This window comes from Pseudopipra pipra, chromosome 3 (genome assembly GCF_036250125.1).
Source record: "Pseudopipra pipra isolate bDixPip1 chromosome 3, bDixPip1.hap1, whole genome shotgun sequence".
NCBI lineage: Eukaryota > Metazoa > Chordata > Aves > Passeriformes > Pipridae > Pseudopipra > Pseudopipra pipra.
Window position 1 is genome coordinate 60,981,152 of NC_087551.1, and position 17,188 is coordinate 60,998,339.

Genomic DNA, 17,188 nt, shown 5'->3' on the forward strand with positions numbered 1-17,188 from the left:
CTTCATTAAATCAATGATTAGGCAATTCAACAGGAACAGAATTTGTCCAATAGTATTTTTGATAATAAGCTATCCACTTCAAATACTTGTAACACAAGAACACTTTGAAGTATCATTTTCCTCCTATCCCTTCTCTCCCATGATATATCACTATGCATCCTTTAACATGTCACATGTAGCCTCTTAATTGGGACAATGAAAAAAGTAGCACTTGACACAGTTCCCATCACAGAGGACACTCCTCAAACTGCTACTGGATTCACTGGGATGGTACCCGAGCTACCTGGCAGTGAGCAATTAAATCACTTCAGATTTCTAAAATCCTACATTTTATAAGAACAATTGAATCAAGCAGTGCTCTTTGACAGTGTAGTATTTTGGTTTTTAAAGCATGAAGCTGAAACTGTCTCCAAGAATGCAATTTAAAATACCTTCTATTGAAAATATGTGGTCATTACAGTGGGAACTGGAAATCTTCACTACAACAATTCACATTTTTACATTTATATTAATGCAGCCCCGAAAAAGAATGGAAAGCCTCTCTTCTTCTCCTTTCCTTCTTAAATTCTCTGTGTATTCCCATAGCCCAAAATAAGCACAGGAATCAGTATCCACAATGTCTTACATAAAATCATCATCAGAAAATAATCATCTTAGTATCACACTCCTTTGTTTTTTCCCAGAGCTCCTGCTTAAAAGCTTCAGCTACAGACTTTAGCATTGCTCTTGCAAAACTCAGTCACACTAGCTTGATTCCTCAGTCCCACCATAATGACAGAACAGTGGCTGTTCCTCACAGAGCAACATTACTTTACAGTCATGTCTATAAGGCCACTCCAGCAACTAAAGAAATACAAATAATTTTCTTAAATGTGAAACCAACTGGTAAACATTCAATTTTAAATTTCAATTAACCAACTAGTGGTCTAGATAGTTACATTGAAGATGAAATCAAACTCTTGTTAAATCCCAGACAGTAAAATCAGTATCAGTCTTTGACAGCTTGGTGACCTTTTTCATAAGCACAGATAAAACCATTTTTCCTCCCTGTAAATGAAAACGTAGATAAATAGGAAGGCCTTTCTCAAACATTCAGCCATTGCACAACTATAAACTGCACTGCAGAACACAGAAATAAAGTACTGCTGTTAGTCATGGACATCGCTTTAATCATAATTACTTGATTACAGGAGAGGTGGATCTTTCACTTGCTTCTACTTTTCTGTTTCTGGGGACAGGACTGGCTGCAGGCATCTCCCCACTCAACCGGTCAGGTAAGAGGCTTTCTTTGTTCAAGTTCAACTCTGAATACGGGCAGCTGACTGCACTAGAAGTTGAAGAAGAAAAATGACTCCTTATTCTCACACACTTTACAGACTTCATTTATTTCAAACAAAATGACATTTGAGTTTCCTAGAAGCAGATGCAATAATTTAATATAAAGAAGATTAGAAAAACATGCAGTAAGTAGTCATACTTCAAAATGTTAAGAATTCCACTGATTAAAAACCTCAACCTGAATGACTTTTGCATTTCCTTTCGACGACAACTTATGTAACGCAAATAGTATTAATCTGTATTATGACATTCATTGCAGAAAATTGCTTGATGAATATTTAGCCTGTTCTCCCCTAATCTTAATGGTATTTATACATAAAATACAGGGCGTCTTGGACTAAAACCATCTCTCTCCAAATGAAGTCATACTACCATTTTTATTGTGAAGGAGGGTATTTCTACTATGTAATGTCTACACAGAAGCTGCATTGCAAGGCCACAACATGAGGAATGGTGCACATCCTCTTACTGCAGCGAGTGCCCCATCTTTGCAAATGCCCTTTTGTGATATTCCATTAAGGGACTGTGATATTTTCCCAGTCTTTCTTAACATTCAACACTTCCTATTTCCCTGCACTCCAGCTAGGGAAAGAATTTGACACTGTGCATTGATATAACAACTTGTAAATATTACTCTAACAAATGTGAAAGCTGTACCTCTCAAAGACAGAAAAAACTGCGTTTGCATAAAAAGTAGGGGAAGGAAAAACGGCAACACAAAACAAAACACATGGGGCTGAACTAGGATTTTTTCTTTAGAAGAGTGCTCTGCAGTGTTCAACTGATCATCAGCCAGGCTACACACTAAACACATCAATGATAATATCCTAAACTCTGAATAGTATATATATGCCACAACAGTGAATAACATCATGCTCAAGTTTTCAAAACATGAGCTACGACACTAACTCTAATATGAAATTATGCTTTCCTACTCCTCTGCATTATTACAAACGCCTCTATAATGCTAACTGGTAAAAAACCTATGTTTTGCAATTTCACTTATTTTCTTTTCAAGAATATAACTACTTGCCTTTCCATAAACCACTGCAACGTCTTATTTGTTTCACTGATAGTTACTTGCATGATTTCCAAACAGAACTGTCTACCTTGACAGCCATATGCCCTGCCACCTCCAAATTACAAAAACAAAGAGAAAAACAATAGCTTTCATTATCATGTTCTGTTTACAAAGCACAGCATTTTAAAAAAGCGACTTTTTTTCAAAATATGCAGTACACTTTCCTTTTCCTTTACCAAGGCAGCTCTGGATTCAAGAGTATGTAACAACTCCTATAAGGGGGCTGGGCTGCATCAGTGATCTAATTTTGGTCTCACCAACATAAACAACAAGTTGGTGGAAATTTACATTTCTTTCAGCACTAGCATAAAAGGAGAAAATTCCTTAAGGCTACACAGGCCAAATCAGTCAGTTCTTGCTGAGGTTATCAAGACAGGAGTCCAACAGCATGTCTGATTTTCAGTTGGTTCATTTGAAAACAAGAACTTTTTAAAATCCTTGAATAGCTATGCTGAACTTGAATTAAAAAAAAAAAAAAAAAAAGAACACAGTTTCTGCTTTTCTAATCAAGATGAGATCCCTGTTAAAGGGCACTCTGAGCACATGTTGTTCCACAATAGCCTGTATGGTGTTTTCAAGGGTCATGCAGTCATATCCCCAGGTGATCTAATGAAGCACAGAACAGTCATCTTTGCCTTCTTCTGAGGAACTTTTAGTTTACACAGCCAAGCAAGATATAGTCAAATGGGTGGCTGGACTCAGCATTCACCTTTTATTTCAGCTTTCTCTTAAGCAGAATCAGGCATTTTATTTTAAATCTATTTATATATCTCTACTTACATTTATTTTTCAACCTACTGTTTTTGTCTGTCTTAGGACTAGCCTCTACCAAATGTCTTAAAAGCACAAAAATAATTAACTGAAATATGGGGAAGAAATCGGGAACATTAGGAAAGAAGGGAAGTTGCTTTATACTCCCCATTCCTTATGTTGCTGCATCTATCACAATGATGTCTTCTTTCCCTTTCAAACAAACTATAAGATGAAAGACACAGGCTTCTACTCAGAGGTTTTAAGGTACCAATGCTAGTGTGATCTAAGTTCTTGCTGTGACAAACACATACCACTGTGGTGAAATACAGTTATCAGAAACTCATGGATATATTGGTTAATCTCAGTTCTGCCATTGCTATAAGGCAAAGCATATAATCATCTTTTGGCTTCCTATGTTTACAGGGGTGTTTTAAGACTTAGTGTTTCTGAGCAGTTAAAGGGCTGGGCTGTCACAAGGAAACACTGAACACTAGCAATATGGTATTTAACTTCAGTTGTGTACTATTAAGCAAGCCTTACACCACAATGAAATCTCACAATAGGATTGTCATACTCCAGCAAGTTTTCTGTTTATCAACATCAATAACGCATTTTAAATTAAAAGAAGGAAAAGAAAAGAAAGAGCCTCAATATTCAGTCCTTTATTATAACTTGTGTGCTTATATAATGCCTTTTCCTTTAGTATTTTCTGGAAAAACGGAAGCTGAATGACAATTTCAGTCAACAATAGTTATAATATTAACGATGTTTTAGAACACTAGACTCATACGAGTTTTTCTTTGTAATTAATCATTCAAGTTGTTGTATCATTTTTTAAAAACTCATTGGTAGCCCTTAGATGTTACTGTTACTTGAGGCAATAAAAAAGAGTCCTTGTGGTTTCCACCGTTACCTTTGGTACAACAAAACACAGCATGAATGAACCTGTGTACAGGTTACACAGCTTCCCATCAACCAGTAAATCCTCCTGAATCTCAATGCCTCCAGCCTTCAGTTCTGTTTAACTTGTCTACTACAAAGAATAAAGAAATTAATGTTTTTATTCCTTCACAGTAGAAGTATTTGATTTATATAGGACTAAGTTTTTAAGACAACTCATCTCCAGGGCTCAGAACTCTTAGGTTATTTAATATTAAACCAGGACTTTTAACTCTTCTGTCACCTTAAACCTAGATTTCTATTCCAGCTTACAGTTTGCTTTAGCACACCATTTTGAAAATAGCAGAAGGTCAGAATGCAAATTCCAAACTGATCAGATGTCCTTGGCTTTGGGGTACCAAGGTCTGCCAGAGGCTCAGGAAGAATAGTAAGAAGCAAAAGCAGCAGGTACTTAATGTGAAACCTCTGCTATGCATCTGACGGGGCTGTACATCCTCCAGCACTGCTCCACAGCTTTGAAACCAGTCCAGCACAAACATCTCAATTATCATCTGAGCTGTTTCAGTAAACAAACATTCACATTCGTACCACCTGACACACACACACACACACACACACACACGCACCGCACAGGAAAGCAATCAGCCATCTCTAAATGCTGAAGGAACATAGCATAGCAATTAGCTGCCTACAGTACACTACTAAAATGGCAGCAGATTGGCTGCAATATGTACGTCCATTACATGGTTTTCTGAGGAAAGGGAGCCACTGTTTCCAGGGTCCTGCATACACTGAGTAAAAACTGAACATTAAAATAAGTTTCTGTTCTTATTGAATCATGAAAGACGAATTAAGTAAAAAGCCAATGCATGGATTACTACTACTTGTATATACAATTCTGATCACAGGCCTGGGATTTTCAAGTCAACAGAGGTTTTACATAACCAGCCCTTTCCAGAACTGTCCAATGGAACACAAGTGTTGAAGTAGCATATCCCACCTGTGTTTATTTTGCAACTGCTCTTCTATCATACTCAAGATCTATGTCTAGATGGAGTCACACATATTTCTCTTTTCTATAAAGTTCAAGAGTAGGAAGATAAAACTGGGCTACTAATAGGTAGGCATGGACCTTAGCCTTCTCCAGACATTTGAAGATGCTCCTATATTGTAGCAGTATACAAATTTTCTGATGCACAGAGTTTAGATGGATTACTCAGCCTCAGCTACACCTAATATCAGAAGAGAACATAAACCAGGGTTTTCTCCTAAAGTGAAGAAGAGTAAGGTAGCACTCTGTTCAGTCTAAGAACTTTAATAATGAAGTACTTTTAAATACTGATTATTAGTCTTTATGACCACTTGGACTTTGCAAACCTGCATCAAGCCATAGACAGGTCTCCTGATTTAGCTGTATTGGTAAAATGACACTTGAGACTGGCATCAAAATCAGACAAGTTACTTTAGCAGACACTGAACAAACAAGTGCAACATCCTACTGAACTCAGGTTTCCTGTATTTCTGTCCTGCGGTTCTCTTACAACACAGCCTCCACTGTGGCACATTCGGTTCACTTCAACTTACACAACTAATACATGTGAAGTTTCTGGCAAAAATCTTTATTCATGGAGACTCAAACCACTAATGAAGTATTTACAAATGACCTCTTTGCATTACTGCTTGAACTGGAGAATTATTGCATGCATTAAACATCAGAGTATACAATTCACAACCATAAATATGCAGGTGATCTGCATAATGCTAACAACCTGTACACCAGGCTGTTTCAGCTGCACAGCACATAACCCTAGATCAACTGTTGATAGATATTGAGTCCTTATTAACATCAGCTTTTCCAAAAAGTAAGTGCTTTAGCCCTGCTACCTAATTAATCACCAAGGCTTTCATCTCATTCCTAAGGAACAAGCTCTCAAATTATTTCAGAACTACTTAGCATTTTAAATTATCATCTTTTCTGCACACAGGCATTTATGCTGGAGATAGATGTTGTACCTCATCATGAAAAAAAAGATAAGCATGGTTAAATACATTTCAAGGTTGCCAAGATCAAAGAGCCAAGGGAATGGTACCTGATGTGGATAATTACACCAATTTTAAAACCTCTCTGTTAATTCAGGAAAAAAGTGACAGTACAATGTCAGAATTTTTGGGGTGACCTAGACCCTCAAGTTTGTATGCTCCAGATGAATAACAAATCTCTTTTACTTTCCTCAGAAATGCTCGAGAACAAAACCAGAATATCAGCACAGAGAGCAAACCAATACAGCTAGTGAATAAGATACTTATCAGTGTTAATTTTTTTGCTATGAAACAGCAAATGACTGTCTTATAATCAACAAAGTCTCTTTGGTTATATTTTTATACCCGAGAACTACCAGTTAATGTGCAAATAATAGGATTGCTAAGACTGCAGTAAAACTAAAAGACAGTAGATTGTCATGAGTTTATTTCTTTTCTTAATATTGAGGATGAGTAAGTATAACAACTTTAAATAGCATGGAAAATGCAGCTATAAAAGAAAGGCTACAAAAAGTAAATAGACAAAGCTCTTACTCATCCCTTCCTCTAAAACATTTGAACTTTTAATGCCAATGTTTATTTAGAGAGATCATAAATTAAAAACTTTTGAGACATTCATTTTCTTTTATTTTAAGTTTCAGCCTTGGGCTGAAGCCCACAGTTATGTTCACCTGATTCTAAGTAATCGAGATAGCACATGTAAGGAATTGGAATTTATTGCCCTTAAAGATCAGGCGCATTAATAAATCATACAAGACTCAAGTTTACTAGACTGTGAAATGAAATGAGTTTCAGACAAGCAGCCAGGAAGCTTTTTAGGCAAGTCTAGTTTACTTCACATTTGCAATGGACTAAGCACATGAATGCAGTAGGTTATCATATGATAGCTGAAAGATGGTAACCTCTTAAGGACTGACTTGGCTGTTTAAGGAGTTATTCTAGTTACTGTGTGAAATAAAAGAAAGGTATTAAAACTGGGAAAAAAAACCAAAGAAAAATAACATGGACAGAAAAATACAACAGGAATAGGTTGAGAATAGCCTGAAACACAATGATGTGGCAGACTGCATCATGACAACTTCACCACAGTTCATACTGGAAGAAGTTCTGTCACTGGAGCTAACCTAGCTTCCTGGGGACAAAGCTTGTCCTAGCATCAGGAGCTCTTTTGCCTCCTAACAGCACAAATACCATGCTTCTGCTGTAGATAGGGAAGAACTTGCAACAGAAGATGCCTTTCGCACACCAAACATGTAAGAACACAGTGGGTTTTGCTGGCCAGGTACCTCTGTCAGGGATTAATTAGGACTTCAGCCAGTGCTGATATACCATCAAAACCTTGTAGCATAATTCCATTCGACAGGACATAATTCCCTCATGAAAACCAAAAGACTGCAGAGCTAACTTTTGGATCACAGGAGTTTTAAAAATATACTTTAAAAACACAAATAACCAAAGAGCAATCCCCTAAACATATGATAGCAGAAAGAACAAAGTGGTATGACATTTGAGAATCCTATGACTGTGTAATGGAAAAATTAGAAGAAAACTTCCAGAAGCTCTGATTTGCAAAAACATAATAAGATGATATTTATGATACTTAATTCTCAACATACAATATTACCACTGTATCTGTTACTGGCATACTCAGGAATCACCTCACACTAAATATTTTTAAAATAATAGAAGTTTCACTTGGCAAATATTTCCCATTTACTCTGTTGTTGTCTCTCTGTCCCTCCATTCCATTCTCCCATGCTACTGCTTTTCCTATGTCAACTCCTCTCTAGGACGAGATGTCCACATTTCTGTATTATACTTCAGAAGGGGTTCAACAAAGCATCTTTAGAAACACCAGACACAAGCAGCAAGCTGTCATTTGGGAATATGTCAGTTGGAATTTCCTTTCTAGCATTTTTGCAAGCCAACAAGCAAATCCTTACCCCTACAAACCAAGCAGAACAAATACATCCAAGCCATAATAAAATCAGTGGCCTCTTATTTAAAAAAGTTCAAAAGTTATTGCTTTATACATATCTGTGTAATATTTGCAATCTGGACAGCAAGACAAGGAATCCTCATAGGAACAAAATACAGAGTAACTGAATCTACCAATTGTGACAAAAAGTAATGTATAACAAATCTCAGCACATCCTGATGAAATGAAGTTACAGATTGCTAATGTTTATTTCAGCATGCTCACCATGGCAACTGAAATCACGGCATATTTAGGTTTACAAGATTTCCTTATTCTTTCCAGCTTGGATCTGTTTTCTTGTGAATAACAATTTAAAAAAACCATCTGCACACATCCCTCAAATGAAAGAATAAAATTAGTTTCACAGAACATACCTATGATGGCCAATATGTCTTGCTCTTTTAATGTGTCCAACTCCCTTACATCCTGCTGTGGGACATCCTCCATGCTCTAAAGCTTCCACCAATTCCAAGGGACCTGCATGTCAGATGAAATTACAAATGAGATTTAAAAAAAATTATCTAATACTTAAAAGCTACATAAATATGCAGAAATAACAGCGCATCGTAGCAAACATGAAGAAGTAAGTAAACAGAAGTACTTTAATAATGCATTCTGCAAAAGCATGATGGAGATTCAAACAACCTAATTCACTGGAAGAATGATTTTATTCTATGTGAGTAAATCTCTATGAGAGAACTACATCTATATAAAGAACACAAATCTTGGAGGAACTGCATGACATCAAATTCCTCTTCTATTAACTACATTTAGTTGGAACTTCATTGTTTTTCAAGAGCGCAGAAGAAATAAGTTACTCTATCCTTGTTCCTGAAGACAGGGATGTCTTCATAATGGCTACTGACCTCATACATTTTTTAGCTAAAGTTTTCCAGTGAACAAGATGTGAAAACAAAGGCTGAAAAATACTACTAAAAAGAACGAGCCATCAGGAGATTGACATTTTTGCTTATCTGAATTTATGTGTCTATCTGATTTTCATCAACCTGTAACAATGATGCCTGCAGAAACATTAAAGCAAATACCTGTCAAAACTGCCTTTGACACTCAAACAAACGTAGCATACAACCCATAGCTTCATAGCAAGTGAGAGACAGACGTACTCCAGTACATAAAACTGAGAACATATCCTGCACATCTGCAAGCATGCACTGTCCCTCTCCAGTACTGGTTTTACTCGAAAAGTACATGAACCTGTATCTCCCTCTACAGACAACAATACAGATATGAAAAGGTCTATTTACATAAATTTTTCTAGATGAAAGACAGATTCTTGCTGGCAAATGGATAATGAAAGAGAGAATTATTATGTATAATTAGAACAGTCCAAAAGGGTTTTATACCAAATGTTCAAGCTATGCAAATGTTGCAACACTAAAACTCCACTGAAGTTCAGCGACTTCTATAGCCTTTAAATAGTGTAATGAATGAGAGAAGAGAGATTTTACCTCTTGTACCTTTAAGAGAAAATTGATGCTTAAGACGTAACAAGTAAGTGGACTCAGAGAAAGAATTATCTGAATAGGGGTGCTTTTGTAAAGGGAAGTCCTGCCTGACTGATGTTCTGGTTTTGCAAAAACTAGCTCCCTATAAATGTTGTCTTCACTTAAAAAATTTAAACTCTTTAAAAATGTAATTTAAAAGAACTGCAACCGGTTCTCCCTGTTTACACAAGAAGCTGCTGTTTGCATCACTGTGAAACAATATTAAGAGCCATGTATTGATTATTTTAAGTCCCTAACTGCTATCAAAAAAGTCATAATCCATCATGACAACATTACATGTGAAAAGACTATGAATACATAAATACTGGTAACTGCTCTAGAATAATACTGCTAACATTGCACAGAGTTCACACAAAAAGCTTCTAGTGTTATAGACTGACCTAGATCTCATTGGTACAAGGACTATCATACTGACTGAGGCAAAAATACTGTCTTGCAAAATATTTTCTTCCCTCCTTATGAAACTCTTTCACAAGTCTGGTAATGCACTTTAACTTACTTGGAAACAATATTAATATTTTTATAATATTCTATATGGTAATAATACAAAGTCATATTGTTGGAAGACTATATTATTCAGCAATCATCCTATTTTATTAGTGTTTGTGTAGCTTATTTTTTCTATTTAATAGGCAGTCAACTTTCTCTCCTGTCACATTATCCATCTTCATTTTTGTAGCCTAGTAAAAAGTCAATTCTACCAGTTACTTCCTAAAAGAGATGAAGCATGCCTCCTAAGCCATCACTTAGAGGAGATGACATGTTGTATGTGATGGATATCTGTACCTTGCTTCTTTTAATATCTCCAAAAAAATCAATTTATATATTTTATATTCCCACCTAGGCTAAGATTTTGATTTTTATTTTTGCATTCTTAGGTAATAGAAATGCTGCAACCTTATTCAGCTCTTTTGCCATATGGTACAATTTTTATTTATGTGGCCATAGACTACTTTTCCTATTGGGCTGCTCGTTCAACACACAGGACAAACATGTCAGATTAAGAAGCGGATATGCAGCACCCTATCTTCTCCTCATTACTCACTTTGTGCTCTGGCATTTACGGCACTCTATTCAGACTCTGAAGGCAGAATGATTAACTTCCTAACAGGCAGTCATCACTGCACTGTTGGAGTGCTCAGAAAAGTAATGAATATACTCTGATCACACTCTGGATAGGAATTATTTCTTCTTGACATTTTAGAGACACTGAATTGAGGTACTACAATTTTCAGGTAATACATTCACACAGTCTGTGCGTGACTTATCCCGGTTATTTCACATTTAATTTTTTCAGAGTACTTGGCATTGCTCAACATTTCTTATTTTCCAAGTACAGTTCTTTCTGATCTTGTTACAGCTGTGAATGCTCAGCACTTGTGCAAACTTTACCTCAGAGTCACTATATAAAAAAATCTCAGAGAAGAGCACTACTTAAAAAAATCACCTGTTCAAAGTTTGTCTAAAGTGATTTCACTGCTGTTACCTAGAAACGCAGTGGCATAGGCAGGGATATATTTACTACAAAAGTCTCTTCTTCCTTTAACCTTCAGTCTCATTTATCAGATATCTCCCACTTCTTCAACAAGTAAAAAAAATCCCCACAGAGAGCAAGGTGGTAAATACAGTGTTATTATTGGTACCAAGCTTCTGTTACAATTTATTTTTAACACAGGCATCATTAATCCCTCTTTGCTCAGCTGAAGAAGAAAAGGAAGTTAGCTGGTTTTGAGGATTTCTCACAGCATTTGAAAGGAGTGCCTTCTCAATGCAGTCTGCACTCCTGGAGCCAGAAGTCCACTAACCATCAAGAGGATGTGAACAAAGGAAACAAAGGATCTTAAGAGTGATACCCTATCCCTACTGAGTACCACAGCAGTTTCATGACTGGCTTCGAGAGGGCCAGGATTTTACAAAACAGATCTTTAATATTACTTCAGGTTTTGACTGTGGTTCTTATGCGTACCAAGAAACATTGTATTCCCATTACAGTAAGGGTCAATAGAGCGATCTACTAAAAAGCGATTAATTACTGACTGTTGATTTTGATCTAAATGTCACATTTACATTATTTTGCATATTCTAGTTGCTTCTCTTCCTTAGATGGCACTGACAGGGAAGAAGACAGCACAGTACATATGCCTTTTACCATCATAATATTACAGTGTGTTTCTCTTACTAAGAGGGGGCTGAAGAGGGTGTCCGGTTTTTGCACACCAGCCTGCAGGATGGATATCAGGGCTATCTACATCAGTCCAATAATCATAAATATTATCCCAGCCATCAAAATGAACCTAAAATACAAAAAGGAGAATAATACATTTTAGATCAGGAATATTCTTCATAAAATTAGTTTACCTAAGTAATCTCTAGAAATGACATGTCCATTAGAGAAATCACTTTCAGAGAACTATTTAAGTTACACAGAAAATACATGTACATTACATTCGGGATCCAGGCATACTCTAACTAAAGTAAAGGGAGTAAACAACCCTATATTATATGGTTGTTTACTGCATTATCAAGCTCAAATCCCAGGAATAAAGCAGTTCTCACATTAGTTCTTACATTAATACTTAAATTAAACATGAATTTCTGCCCTTTTCATCTCTCAAAAAAAATGCCAAACAAAAAGCCAAACGTTTTTTAATCTCCTGTTTGAACAGGATTTAAGAACAGCAGAGCAGTAAGCAAAGGGCTAAAAAAATGGCATTTATCTATAAAAACCAACAACCCCCCATCATAAAAGTAACAGTGTTAATAAAATCAGACTACACATGATGTAGAGTTGAAACTGAAGAGAAAACGAAGGATGTGACTTCCCAGAATAACCCATACTGGTGTTTTACACACATTTTTTTTCATGCAAAAGCTAAATATCTTCAAATCTTACATGACCTCTGTCGTAGTAAATAGCTCAGATCTCTCATGCACGCATGTGTGGATGCACGTACACACAGACACATACAGAGCTCTTTCAGCATATGCTACACACTTAAATTACTACCCTAGAAGTTACAAATTCTGTCATGTAATAAATTAGACTGGAGAGTGGGTTTTTTGTTTGCTTTGGTGGGGTTGTTTTGGGGTTTTTTTTCCATCACCACCTTAAAGTTAAGGTAGAAAATGTGTAGGTGTGAAGATATTAGTTCTACCACCAGTTAATTCAAATGATTCAAAATGAAACATCAGCTGCATTTCCTACTTGAAATAACAGCTATGCCTAATAAACCTGTATAAACTGCAAACACATATAACCTTCATTCCTATCTAATTCGATATCTGGTATATGCTAGCCCTCCCAACAGTTAAGGGCTTCAGAGTGTAAACTGGTTTTGTACAATAAAAGAAAATTAATTCAAGTATACAACTTCTGCAAAATACGTTAAATACACATTAACTTTGATTTATCCAATCTAAAGTCCATAATTAATAAAAAACATCAGAATTTCAGAAATCACTGATGAAGCACAAGAGATCAGGGTTATTTCTATCATATCTCACATATATATCTCTCTTCTCCCTTTGGAAGTTTATAGAGACAGATTCAATTAACCTAGACCAAATATTTTATATTCTATATAATACAATTTTATTTTATATAATACAAATATCCAAGCAGCCCTTTGACACTTGATATTAAATAATCGCATTTCTTGATAAAATAGACAATTGTCTTCTATCAACTATTCCCAAAGCAATTTTCCAACATACTCAACTCTGCTCTCTAATTACTTACCTCAACACAAGTAACTAAGAGCACAATAAAAAAACCCCTTCTGAAGGAATTATATAATATTAATCAGTGAAAAGCATGAGCAGAGATTAGCAGTAGAGAGCAGTGTGACTCAATTCTTTCCATAGTTAATTTTACAACTATAGGATTTGAATTGTACAAAGTCAGTTAAGCAGGATAGTACAATAAGACAGAGAAACTTACTTTTATTCTGTAGTCATCAGTATCTACAATGGTTGCTACTCTGATAAATACTGGATTTCTCTTGTCAACCACTTCAAGTTTCATGTTTTTCTGAAAGCTGTGAGACGGTTTCTAGAAAAGAACAATATTATATGAAACAGAACAAAACCTCAAAAAATCTTCTGTAGCTGTAAAATACATAAAATCCATCAAAAACTTTCTGCTCTTATTTTCTCAAATTTGCCCTCCCTCTACAAAAAATTCAAGTATAAAAACATAATTCAAACCAATTAAACTAGCAAAATAAAGTAATTACTTTGGAATTCCAGGTTCTCCTGGAATGGGCTGGATTCAAGTCATCTAAGCAAGAAAGTGGGAATCTTCATTTTTAATCATTTTTTTTCCTAAATTCTCTAGGAATGTCTTCCTAGAGATTTCAGCCAACAGTTTCAATGCAGTACTTAATAAGGTATTACATACTAGCAGCCTGAAACCTTTACGAAATTATCTACAGGAAACATAGTTGTGCTCTTTAGTATGTGTTTTTGTTTCATGAATCAAATTTTTTTAGACTCATACTGAAAACATAACTAATTCATAGTATAATAGAAAATACTCAGAACAAACAGGACCAAACACGAGTTTTTTAAACACTATTTTGGCAAACATGGTGTCTTTGGTAGGAGTATCAGATTTTATCTTTCTCATGTACATCTATGAAAGCTAAAGCAAAATTATTTCCATTTTAAAGGAGCATGCACAAGATGTTGAGGTTTTTATTCTAGTTTTCTAGGAAAATAACGTACCTGTCCCTCTAGGACCTTCCAGACCACTGGTGTTTTTAATTCATCTGCAGCTTAAGGACTCAATTTTCTCCCATAATACAATATAAAGCCATGTTATTATCTTAGATATAACTACCTTCCTAGTCCTTGCTCAGGGTATTCTTGGTGAGAATGTAAGATTAAGAAATGTTACTAAGCCAGATGCACCTTGGGGTGATAAACTGCAGGTCATTAATAAACTCTGGTAATCTGCTGACCCAGGAACCACTATAAACACCACAGTTTTGCTTTTGTTAATCCAGCTGCTCTTAGCGAAGTGTTATTCAGAATTAGTGTCCCTCATCTGAAAAGCTGAGGCAAATGTGCTTTAGTGTGCTGTGAGACAAGGGGCTGGGAGCTACCAGCCATCTGACACTGGCTCCCACCATCAATCCAAGATGATTAGAGGGATGAAGCATCTCTCCTATGAGGAAAGGCCGAGAGAATTGGGTTTGTTCAGCCTGGAAAAGACACAGTTTGGGGGTGACTTAATTGCAACCTTCCAGTACCTGAAGGGAACCTACAAGAAAGATGCAGGGATTTTTTTACAAGAGCATGTAATGACAGTGCAAGGGGGAATGTATTCAAACTACTGAGAGTAAGTTTAGATTAGATATTAGGAAGAAATTCTTTACTGTGAGGGTGGTGAGGCACTTGAACACGTTGCTCAGAGAAGTTGTGGATGCCTGATTCCTGGAGGTGTTCAAGGTCAGGTTGGATGGAGTTCTGAGAAACCTGGTCTAGTGAAAGTTGTCCCTGCCCACAGTAGGGGGCTTGGAATTAGATGATTTTTAAGGTTCCTCACAAACTAAGCCATTCTATGATTTTAAGATTCCTTTCTGCATTAGTGACCATCACTGAAATCTTAAAAGCTCAAAAAAGACAACTGTCACCGAAAGAAACTAGCAAGAACAAAGATAAAGGAAAAGGATGTTGCCCACGAGCACCATAGCTAAACTGGAGAAGCTGCCTGTGGACGCTGCCCATGGGCCTTAGCTGCAAGCTTGTAGAAGAAGAAGTCTACTAAACAGTGTTAAATACAAGCTCTCTCTTGGTTACTGCCCAAGGCAGTGGACTAGATGGACAAGTAGATTAATCTCTTACAATCATTTTTACACTGTATTTATTGCATTATATAAAATGTACAGATAAAAATATATATCTTCAAAACATGTTATCATGACTCAGTAGCTACCTCATTATTTCTAATAAGTAGGCAGTAATTTTCCATAGCAAATTACATTAATTAGTAATATATTTGTAGCATTTAATCTCATTTACAATAATTAAAATAATAAAGTAATAGTGATTTATAATAATCCGATTTCTAACAGTGAACTGCAAACTTGCATAAAAATAAACCACCTATTATGCAACTAATTAACTGGACACATTTGGAAACACAGGAATACCATATATGTATTTTCTTCTTAAAGTACTTAATTACACGAACTTAAAAAAATATAAGCATTTTCTCACCACTTTAAAAGCCCTTGCAGGTGCAGGTAATGAACTGGTTTCTTCCAAATACTTCTCCCAAGAAAAATGCTTAGCATGTGGATAATCTGGCACAGAAGAAATGTGACCAAAATTAAACACAGCAGTGCAAAAAAATAAAGTTAATGTCTAATTTACAGAGTGCCCAGCACTTTTATAATACTGTTCTGATTTATGGTTTGGACTTACAAAATAATTACAAGAAAGGCTCTTCTAAAGTGTCTTGGACACATTCACCATACAGGTCAAAAAAGCCAACAGCCTTATAATACACAATACTGAGAAGCTATTGTACCCAATTGCTTGGGATATGGCAATATTCTCTGATTCCCTCACTAATATAAATAATGTGGACTGGAAAAATCTGTCCATTTAATTAAACAAATTCATTCAAGTAATAAACAGTCATCCATTGGCAAGGACAATCTAATCAGTGATAAGTTTGTACTACAGCTGAGCACACCTTACTACTTGTTACTCTTTTAGTGAACTCTTTTTTAACTAAATTTCTAAAGAAATACCCTGGACCTTTATCATAAGACTAATCTACAGAAGATGTTGCCTTTTTCAGCAAGTGTCGTGTTTATAAACACTTTATGCAAGAAACACAAAGATATCTTGGCAGGGCCTGTCCTTCACCTTTAGTCTGCACTAAAAGTTTAGCTTGAAGTTTACACATTATGATTCGCAATCTAGAAGAGAACAAAACCTATTCTAATTTGTTTTACAAGGGATTTAGCTGAATAATGGGCTGCAATAAACCTCCTGACAGACAGGCTGCTTATAACTTTTCAAGACTGCTGGCTATTAGAATTACTGCCAAAGTTGGTTTTAACCAAGTAAAATTTTCCATGTTCTCAGACCACAGATGCCAGTTAAGGGTTATTTAGATCATCCAGCCAGACACAACAGTCCTGGAAAACAGTGGTGGTCTCAAGTTTCATTCTAACGAATACACTTCCATTCTTCTGTATTGTCTCTCTCAGTGTTTTCCTCCCTTCTAAAGACCCTTACAAGTTTGATTCCTTGATCAACCTTGACCACGTAGGGCAATTTTCTCATCAATCTGTTACCTTGCATATTCAGTTTGCATGAACATGTTTTTCTTATGCAACGGTTTCACACACCTGGAATATGCTTTATCAGCATTTTTAGAATGTGAGTCTTAACAATAAGTGGATACAGTCAGCCAAAAACTTATTCAGATTTCAAGGGATATCTTTTGTGGATAGACATCTCTACTAAAGCAGTATACATTTGCATACTTAACACTTAACATCAGTTACACTTCTACTTTCAATATATTATGTCCTGTTAAAAAAAATTTACAGC

General features: G+C 35.9%; 1 protein-coding gene across 9 annotated transcripts in view; it reads right to left on the reverse strand.

Annotated features, from left to right (window-relative positions):
• The window catches only part of L3MBTL3 (L3MBTL histone methyl-lysine binding protein 3), a 75,218-nt gene that overhangs the window by 14,754 nt on the left and 43,276 nt on the right, over positions 1-17,188 (reverse strand). For all 9 annotated transcript variants that reach the window (XM_064649510.1, XM_064649511.1, XM_064649512.1 and 6 more), the window contains 5 exons: positions 15,839-15,924; positions 13,557-13,667; positions 11,796-11,910; positions 8,465-8,567; positions 1,181-1,327 (listed from right to left, as the gene is read on the reverse strand). In XM_064649510.1, coding sequence (XP_064505580.1) covers positions 1,181-1,327; positions 8,465-8,567; positions 11,796-11,910; positions 13,557-13,667; positions 15,839-15,924 — 562 coding nt within the window. The remainder of the gene's footprint in view (positions 1-1,180; positions 1,328-8,464; positions 8,568-11,795; positions 11,911-13,556; positions 13,668-15,838; positions 15,925-17,188) is intronic.